The sequence below is a fragment of the Myxocyprinus asiaticus genome, chromosome 4, assembly GCF_019703515.2.
Source record: "Myxocyprinus asiaticus isolate MX2 ecotype Aquarium Trade chromosome 4, UBuf_Myxa_2, whole genome shotgun sequence".
NCBI classification, from domain to species: domain Eukaryota; kingdom Metazoa; phylum Chordata; class Actinopteri; order Cypriniformes; family Catostomidae; genus Myxocyprinus; species Myxocyprinus asiaticus.
Window position 1 is genome coordinate 60,812,897 of NC_059347.1, and position 9,717 is coordinate 60,822,613.

Below are 9,717 nucleotides of genomic sequence, written 5' to 3' on the forward strand. Positions count from 1 at the left end.
GGAGCAAAATATTGAAATTATTAAACATACAAATAATATGCAAGCGTGTATGTGGAAGGCCAAATTATATTTTAATGTGCCCATGCAGCGTTACTCATCATAATTGCATTTTTTACTAGTAAAAATGTCTCTTTTTGAATTGTTGGTAGTAAAAAATTGCATTAAAGATATGTTTAATTGGAGAACTCTGTTTTTGGAATTTTTACTTGTAATCTGAATGCAATTGTAGAGCTCTTTTTTAACTTTTCATGGGGTCTCCTCATTGGGAACATATTTCTCTCTATCATTAATCTTGTCTAACAACAGGTGGGCAACTTTGGCACTGTAAATAACTATGTTGGTGTGATTGGGACTGCGACTGTAGAGCTATTAACAATCCTTTCCAGTTCCATAAACTACATTTTTATATTTTTATTCTGTCACTTAACAGTTGTGATTTCATTCAAACAGAACTTTTATTATGGTATGTTATTATATTTAATTTATTACATTTTATTATAGCCAGTGTGTTTTCTTTACTCTTCAATATTTTTTCAAGAGAATACAGAGGTGAATTAATATAGTGATTAAATGTTATTCTTCAATAACAAAGCATATCCGTGTCAGAGACTATTTAGCAGAGACGGGCCACTTCTGTTAAAATTAATGGGAGAAACTGGAACGTACAACGGTCAACGGATGTTGATAGGAAGTCCCGCCTTACAGGTAAAGGAGCCAATGACCTTTTAGATACAGACATCGCCTGTCAATCAACTCGACAACACGCATGCGCATTAGCTAAACAAGCCGGGAAAATTGAATTTTTTTGCGTAATGTGAGATAAAGAAGCACCATATATGATTCCAGTATTGTCAAATTGTATTGCTGATTTGTTGCCCTCTGGCCGGCGCTACAGAGCACTGAGTGAAATGTATGAAATGTAAATGAAACGTAGCCTACCTCAGATGGGATTTGGAAAGGGAAATGGGTGTAATCGATTCTGTTTCGCATCTAACGAATATTAGTTTTTGCTAGTAAAAATTTAATAAGAGCATTCTGTAATTTATTTTTTACTAGTAAGAATCGAATTGCAGAGCGCTTTTACATTCTTCGCACATATCGCCACCTACTGGGCAGTTAGGATAATTTATAGTAAAAAAGGACTTGTTGATCTGTTTCTCACCCACACCTATCATATCACTTCTGAAGACATGGATTAAACCACTGGAGTCGTATGGATTGCTTTTATGCTGCCTTTATGTGCTTTTTGGAGCTTCAAAGTTCTGGTCACTATTCACTTGCATTGTATGGACCTACAGAGCTGAAATATTCTTCTAAAAATCTTCATTTGTGTTCTGCTAAAGAAAGAAAGTCACACATCTGGGATGGCATGAGGGTGAGTAAATGATGAGAGAATTTTCATTTTTGGGTGAACTATCCCTTTAACAAGATTTTTTGCCAGTACAAAATGCAAATAGAAAGCTCTATAACTGGAATTATTTCTAGTAGAATTAATAACATATATTGTAGAGCTCTCTAATTGAAATATTACTAGTGCAAACACAGTTACAAGAAGTAACGCTGGGTGCATTAGAAGCTAAATCAGCTTGCCATATTATGACCTTCACGATTACAACAAGCAAACATTAATTCTGTATTATTTGAGCTGTAAAGTTGTTTAAACAGTCATTTTTACGGTCGCAATTAGGTTACGTCGTCATGGCAACGAAGTTGTAAAATTGGCTATATTTGTCCACAGATGTGGTAAGTGATTTTCTCACAGTAAAATCATGTTCACACATATTGTTTATGTCTTGTGTCTATACTTTTGAAACAGTGAGTATTTTAATGTTTACAGACTGACCCCATTGACTTCCATTGTAAGTGTTTCACTGTGCTTTTTTTTTTGTTTTGTAAATGGGTAGTTGACTATGCCTGTTGTGGTGTGGCATGCTAAACTCCATCTAAAACTATTTTAAACAGCATTTTGATCATTCTTTTATAATTATGCATACATGGATGCATATATATATATATATATATATATATATTAAATTATCTCTAATCCAGTGCACTACAGAGAAAATAGAGACTATGCACCCTTTGTTTTCAAACATATCTGCTATATTACCTATATTATTTCATTTTTTAATGACCTATGATCAGTGGCTCAGAATCAATCCATTAGTCCCATAACTACGAGCCAAATGTTGTTTTTGATGAAGTAAACTCATAATATACAAAAATGTATGTGTTAATTTTACTTAAATGCTTTTAAAATTTACCAGCTGTTTACAAAAATGACATATGTAATAAGATGCACAAAGAAAAAGGAACTTTCTAAATGAACTTCTGAAAAAGTAACAGAAATAGACTTAACAATATAGCCACAAGCAGCAATTGTTGGGGGCCAAGCAAAAATGACCCTAACTCAACCCCTTAACCCAAACCGCCTTAATCACAGTAGCAAAAATGTTATTTCTTTAAGTTATAGCGCCAAGAGTATGTTCTCTTGTCCATGTTTTTAAAATTTTTCGCTCACAAGCTACAGGCCAATTAGTAATTACAGGCCACACCCCGAAACATATTAGCTTATATCTTCCGAACGACTTAACGAATCAAAATTCTTTTGATAACTTTTTGTCAGGAGGGTCGGTAGATGATGTATACTAAATTTCGTGCAAATCCAGGAAACGGCCTAGGACGGGTTCGAAAAAGTAGGTTTTTCAAAAGAATCAAAGTGGTTGAAAAGTTTCATGTGGAAATTGAAATCCATGTGACCATATGATTTGGGGGCACTGAAGGATTTGAAGAAGCTAAGAAAAATTATTCTAGCCTATACGGTTCCGGAGTTATAAGCAAAAGCACAAATTAGCTTATTATAGCGCCACCGTGTGGACAATTCTCAAACAATTTTAGATACAATGTTGTGTAGAGACCCTTCTTGTGTATAATAAGTTTCATGACCATCTGCCATTCACAATTTAAGTTATTAGGTGCTGAAGTTTGATTGGCAGCTGGCGGTTTGTTTTTATTTTTCGCATTGATATGTTACGAATATGTTAGCACTTGAGCCAAAGAAGGTGCATATTTAATTTGTACTTTGTCGGTCAAACGGCTACGGATTCATAACATTTTGTTTTAGTTGTAGCGCCCCCTATGGGCAGAATTGAACGAAAATCTGCGTGCATCGTCAACATGGCCTGTTGACTATGTGTACCGGGTTTCGTTACATTTGGAATTTGCTTTGAGTAGATATTGATCAGTTAATCAAAGTCCATCAAACGAAGGAATTTTATCGCTATTATCTTCGGAACGATTTGACGTATCAAAATTCTTTTGATACATTTTTGATAGGAGGGTCTATAGATGATGTATACAAATTTTCGTGCAAATTGGCCTAGGAGGAGTTCGAAAAAGTCGGTTTTACAGAAAATAAAAAATAGCAGAATATTGGGGCCTGGGTATATCAGCGAGTATTGACGCTGACTATCACACCTGGAGTCGCGAGTTTGAATCCAGGGCGTGCTGAGTGACTCCAGCCAGGTCTCCTAAGCAACCAAATTGGCCCGGTTGCTAGGGAGGGTAGAGTCACATGGGGTAACCTCCTCATGGTCGTGATTAGTGGTTCTCGCTCTCAATGGGGTGTGTGGTAAGTTGTGCGTGGATCGCGGAGAGTAGCATGAGCCTCCACATGCTGTGAGTCTCCGCGGTGTCATGCACAACGAGTCACGTGATAAGATGCACGGATTAACGGTCTCAGAAGCGGAGGCAACTGAGACTTGTACTCCGCCACCCGGATTGAGGTGAGTAACCGCGCCACCACGAGGACCTACGAAGTAGTGGGAATTGGGCATTCCAAATTGGGAGAAAAGGAGATACATTTTTTTTTTTTTTAAATAGCAGAACATTTTTCAGGGCGGAAATTAAATATAAGTTTCGTAGGGCTTGACTCAAGGAATCAGGCAAAAAATGAATTTTTATTCTAGCCCTTACAGTTGCGAAGATATGAGCAAAAACGTAAAAGTGCTTCTTACAGCGCCACCTAGGGTTGATTGAAGGTGTGAGCTTATGCCAGAGTAGCGGTGCGCATTTGGAACCATCCTGCCAAGTTTGGGTTCTCTAGGACTTACGGTTTTTGCTGCCCAAATACTTTTAGGGCATAAAAATAATACGGAAAATCAGTACAAATACAATAGGGTTCCAGCACCTTCGGTGATTGGCCCCCTAAAAAATATTTTTTTTAAATTAGATCTATTCACTTCCAGTATCAATGAGACAGAGAAAAAAAAAAAAAAAAAGCCATTTTAATGAGTCACATACTTTATTATTCACTTTATTTTCCATTTACTTTGGCAACATGTCTAAAACCTTTCTTCTTTTTGTTCTTCTTAAATTTTTTAGTAAATCCACTGGACTGTACCTGAAAAAAAATTACAATATTATTGCTTCAACTGCACATTCAATTCAAAATTATATTCTTGAGTAAAAATTATATGTTTGATCATTACCATACAGTTTGCCATTTAAATAATATAAGATTTTGGTCATACCACAAGTAGCAAATCACGGGTAGTCAAAATAAATGTAAGTGAACTAAATGACTGCTAAATTCAAATTCAAAGCTAAAGATTATATAAGGCTTTATGGATTTCTGAAATCATCTCACGGCATCAGAACAGTAACTGACCTTTTTGCGTTTCGGTGTCTGGTTTTCTACCTCCATTTCAGACACGTCGTCATCATTATCAGTCTCAAAATCCTCTTCCTCTCCATTTCTCATACCCTCATCATCCTCTGCTTTCTTTGAAGTGAACATCGACGCTGCAGATAATGAGACGACACGATTTTAGCATGATACTAAATCCTACAAGAGCATTACTCTGTGTCGGCAGCCAATAGAAACAGAGCGTCACTAACTGGGGTAAAGGTCAGACATGCTGTCCTCCGAGTCGCCATTTTCGACGTCACTCGAGCTAGGAGCCCAGATTCCACTGTCCTCCTTCTTCTTGTGTCGTCTGTCACTTCCTGTGACATCATCACGCTCTTTGGGTCTCTTTTTCTGTTTGAGTCTGGCAGGAACAAACTCCACACCTTGACGAACACACTCCTCATCTGACAACAACAATTAGACTGTATGATTGGACGTGTACATTGTGCAAGGCATCACTTATTTATAGTAATATTTAACTCAGATTTCCAAACTAAGTCACACAAGCCATTAATATGGTTACAAGTGAAGCGTGTGCTTTCTGCACCACCAAACTGAATTGCAATCTGTCGAGACTCTGTTCACCGAGCAATGGAAGATGGGGAAAGTGTTTGGGAAACCTCGTTATTTTTGCAAATCCGTTTGGTGACGATACACACAGCAGCTTTAAATAGCATTGTAAGGTTAACTTTTGGGGTCTTTCTAAACTTACACTTCTCGTGAGCTTTCTTGTATCGTTTGCCGTTGACGTGGCGTAGAATGTGTTGCGGTATGCGACTGATGTGACGTAAAGTGAGCTTGCAGAAGAGATGATTACTAAGGGAGAAGCAGAATGAACATGTTAGCATGCCATTCTTAAAGGGATAGTTCATCATTTACCGTGTACGTGTATGACTTTCTTCTGCAGAACACAAATGAAGATTTTTAGATGAATATTTCAGCTCTGTAGGTTCATACAATGCAAGTGAATGGTGACAAGAATTTTAAAGCTCTAAAAAGCATATAAAGGCAGCATAAAAGTAATCAAAATGACTCCAGTGGTTTAATCCATGTCTTCTTAAGTAATATGATAGATGTGGATGAGAAACAGATTAATATTCAAGTAATTTTTTACTATAAATATCCACTTTCACATTCATGTTTCTTATGCTTCTTATGCATTATTCATGCATATCACCACCTACTGGGCAGGGAGGAGAATTTCTAATAAAAAATGACTTAAATATTCATCTGTTTCTCACCCACATCTATCATATCGCCTCAGAAGACATGGATTAAACCACTGGAGTTGTATTGATTACTTTTATGCTGACTTTATGCGCTTTTTGAAGCTTCAAAGTTTTGGTCACCATTCACTTGCATTGTATGGACCTACAGAGCTGAAATATTCTTCTAAAAATCTTCATTTGTGTTCTGCAGAAGAAAGAAAGTCATACACATCTGGGATGCATGAGGGTGAGTAAATGATGAGAATTTTCATTTTTGGTGAACTACATTTTTCAAGTGCTGAGCGTAAAGGGGTTGTGCTGTTTAAATACAAGCACACTAAAATGTAATGGTTAGTAATAATGTGTACTCACAGTTGTTTAGTGCTGGGCACTATATGAGGCTCATACTGACTGTAATCAAATTCTGCCTCTTCTGACAGTTTCTTGTATTTCTTTCCTGATGTGAAATGCTGCAGTTCAGCTAGACTACACGGAAACTCATGACCGTTCAATGTGCACTTCACCTGAGAACATAGAAACATAAATACAGAAATATAATAGAAAAGAGACTAGATTTAAATGGTCTGACCATCTATGTTACTATTAACTTATGTCCTACTCACTTTTAAATCTTCACATTGATCACATGAATCTGTATGTTTTACCTTCTTAGAGTCTGTGAGCTCAAAGAATGGATGATTCTGTAGAAACGTTCTCAAATCCTCTGATAAATCCTCCATTACAACAAAAAATAGCAGAATTAAAACGTCAACAAACCAAATATAAGCGAGGAAAACCTATGTCGTACTTAACCGCGAAATGTTATTACAACACCGCTGAAAAACGCACACTAAACATCAAATTAAAAGGAAAAACAACATAAACGCTGTTGTTTTGGGCTCATGCGTGTGCTACTCGAAAAACTATAATTTGACGTCATAAATGCGCGACGCTGACTCTGACGTCAGGACCGCGGTCTTTCAAAGGCTGTCTCAAAACCTTTCAAAGGTCGAATATTAGGACAGATTTTGTGTAAATCATAGACTCATAGTTCCCATCGTATTTGGAAAACTAAATATTAGTAAAAAAAATAATAATATATATATATATATATATATATATATATATATATATATATATATATATATATATATACACACACACATTAAAATATTTCGAGCTGATCCAATAGAATTTTCCTCTGTGGCACATTTGTTGCAAGATTTTATTTATTTTTGACTTTTATGATGCATAAGAAGTCAACTCTATAAATTAACCCTTGTGCGATCTTCGGGACATTTTTGTCTTTTTCATTTTTTTTTAATTTTTTTTTTCGATAATTTTGGCTGTGTTAATGCCAACGGCATAAATTTAGCTAAAGGTGTGTATTTTGGGGGGAATTTTAACAATTCAACCTCAGTTCCTATAATACATCTATAATACACTTGTGTATATAAAATAGTAACACTCAGGACCTTCAGGACAAAAATGTCCCCATTGAAACCCATTAAAACTGCAATATTTGATCCCAGTGCCATTAAAGCATAAAATCATGAATTCTATGATATTATGCTTTCATTCCGGAGCCCTGGCTTCAAAATTTACGTTTAATATTTTCCACCAGATGGCGCCATTTTTCTCATGTTTAGCCTATGGAGCAAATACATGCTTTTCCCCTATTTACTGTTTGCTGTATGATAGAGCACTGCAGGCCAATTGAATAAATGATGCAGCTAAAATTGTATGTGTGTGTTTTGTATGTGTGTATTGAGAAATTTGTGTGTGTGTGTAAAAACAACAGTGGCATTATATAAACAAACTGGCATTTAAAGGGTTAAAATCCTGAAAATGAATGAATATTTGGTAGTTATGATCAGGACTGATGTTGATTAAAATTAACTCATTGAAAGTGGAAAATAATATTAATATATAATATTTTTATGGCAGTTTTTTGACACGGACATTTTTGTCCTCTAAGGACCTCTGAGTAACTTTTTTTTATTGACGCACAAGGGTTAAATGACATATCGTTGTTTTATCTCATTAAAGTAATGACATTTTATATCATGATAATAATGAGAATTTGGGGTACAATGTGTTAAATTGTCATGAAAATAATGGCACAATTCAAAGATTCCTAATGGTCAAAAAAGGCTTTCAAATGACTATAATTATTTTAGAAATAATATTGGTTACACTTGACAATTAAATAGCATTTGCTACCTACAGTAGTTAACATGAATAGTTTTGCAGCGTTTATTAATCTTGTTTAATGTTAAGTTCAACGTATACTTCCATTTTTGAAATTTGATGTAGTGTACGTTAACATTAGTTAATGCATTACGAACTAACATGAACTACTTTAGAATTTTTTTAACAAATAATAATAATAAAATAATTAAAATTATTTTATTTAAAAAAATAGTGTTTATTTTTAATTCATGATACCTAATATATTTACTAATGTGAACAGATATAACCATATTGAAAAGTGTTACCATAATTTTACAGTGTAGTTTTGAATCTGAAATATAATTTTGGATTTTGAAATATGATCTGGCCATGTTTATGACAGGTTTTGAGAGATTTTACTATAAACACACAGACATACAGTGAAGTTCAAATGTCTGAGACCATTTGCTCTTCTGCATTTTTAATAACCCTTTAATTCATACTATTTAATTCAGACTTTTTCATATCTATATAAGTTACAGGATCTATATTTCTTTGTTAATTACAAGAATATTAGTACAATATTCATACAAATGACAAGTTGATTTTCTGCGTGACAATGTTGAATTATCAGTATCTCATATGCGTGTACATATACAGTTGAAGTCAGAAGTTTACATACACTTTGTTAGTATTTGGTAGCATTGCCTTTAAATTGTTTAACTTGGGTCAAACGTTTTGGGTATCTTTCCACAAGCTTCTCACGATAAGTTGCTGGAATTTTGTCCCATTCCTCCAGACAGAACTGGTGTAACTGAGTCAGGTTTGTAGGCCTCCTTGCTCACACAAGCTTTTTCAGTTCTGCCCACAAATGTTCTATCAGATTGAGGTCAGGGCTTTGTGATGGCCACTCCAATACCTTGACTTTGTTGTCCTTAAGCCATTTTGCAACAAATTGGAGGTATGCTTGGGGTCATTGTCCATTTGGAAGACCCATTTGTGACCGAGCTTTAACTTCCTGGCTGATGTTTTGAGATGTCGCTTCAATATATCCACATCATTTTCCTTCCTCATGATGCCATCTATTTAGTGAAGTGCAGCAGTCCCTCCTGCAGCAAAGCACCCCCACAACATGATGCTGCCACCCCCATGCTTCACGGTTAGGATGGTGTTCTTCAGCTTTCAAGCCTCATCCTTTTTCCTCCAAACATAACGATGGTCATTATGGCCAAACAGTTCAATTTTTGTTTCATCAGACCAGAGGACATTTCTCCAAAAAGTAAGATCTTTGTCCCCATGTGCACTTGCAAACTGTAGTCTGTGTTTTTTATGGTGGTTTTGGAGCAGTGGCTTCTTCCTTGCTGAGCAGCTTTCAGGTTATGTCGATATAGGACTCGTTTTACTGTGGATATAGATACTTGTCTACCTGTTTCCTCCAGCATCTTCACAAGGTCCTTTGCTGTTGTTCTGGGATTGATTTGCACTTTTCGCACCAAACTACGTTCATCTCCTTCCTGAGCGGTATGATGGCTGTGTGGTCCCATGGTGTTTATACTTGCGTACTACTGTTTGTACAGATGAACGTGGTACCTTCAGGCGTTTGAAAATTGCTTCCAAGGATGAACCAGACTGAGGTCTGAGGTCTTG

General features: G+C 35.8%; 1 protein-coding gene across 2 annotated transcripts; it reads right to left on the bottom strand.

Annotated features, from left to right (window-relative positions):
- Positions 1-4,284: 4,284 nt before the first annotated feature.
- Positions 4,285-6,849, bottom strand: LOC127440045 (surfeit locus protein 2-like). Of its 2 annotated transcripts, none has more exons than XM_051696425.1 (6): positions 6,564-6,849; positions 6,271-6,422; positions 5,403-5,506; positions 4,900-5,094; positions 4,670-4,803; positions 4,285-4,402 (listed from the first exon to the last, which is right to left on the bottom strand). In XM_051696425.1, exons 1-6 carry the CDS (start codon positions 6,636-6,638, stop codon positions 4,316-4,318), a joined length of 747 nt encoding a protein of 248 aa, XP_051552385.1. In that variant the 5' UTR covers positions 6,639-6,849; the 3' UTR covers positions 4,285-4,315. The 2 variants fall into 2 exon arrangements, with proteins under 2 accessions (XP_051552385.1, XP_051552384.1); XM_051696424.1 differs by having other exon boundaries at positions 6,522-6,849.
- Between the last annotated feature and the right edge of the window lie 2,868 nt (positions 6,850-9,717).

Bases quoted from the DNA above. Each gene is read 5' to 3' on its own strand.
- LOC127440045 (XM_051696424.1), bottom strand. From the start codon at position 6,638: ATGGAGGATTTATCAGAGGATTTGAGAACGTTTCTACAGAATCATCCA. The intron at 6,423-6,521 runs GTGAGTAGGACA...CTATGTTCTCAG, and splicing joins ATCAATGTGAAGATTTAAAA to GTGAAGTGCACATTGAACGG. The intron at 5,507-6,270 runs GTGAGTACACAT...CTTCTCCCTTAG, and splicing joins GTGCCCAGCACTAAACAACT to TAATCATCTCTTCTGCAAGC.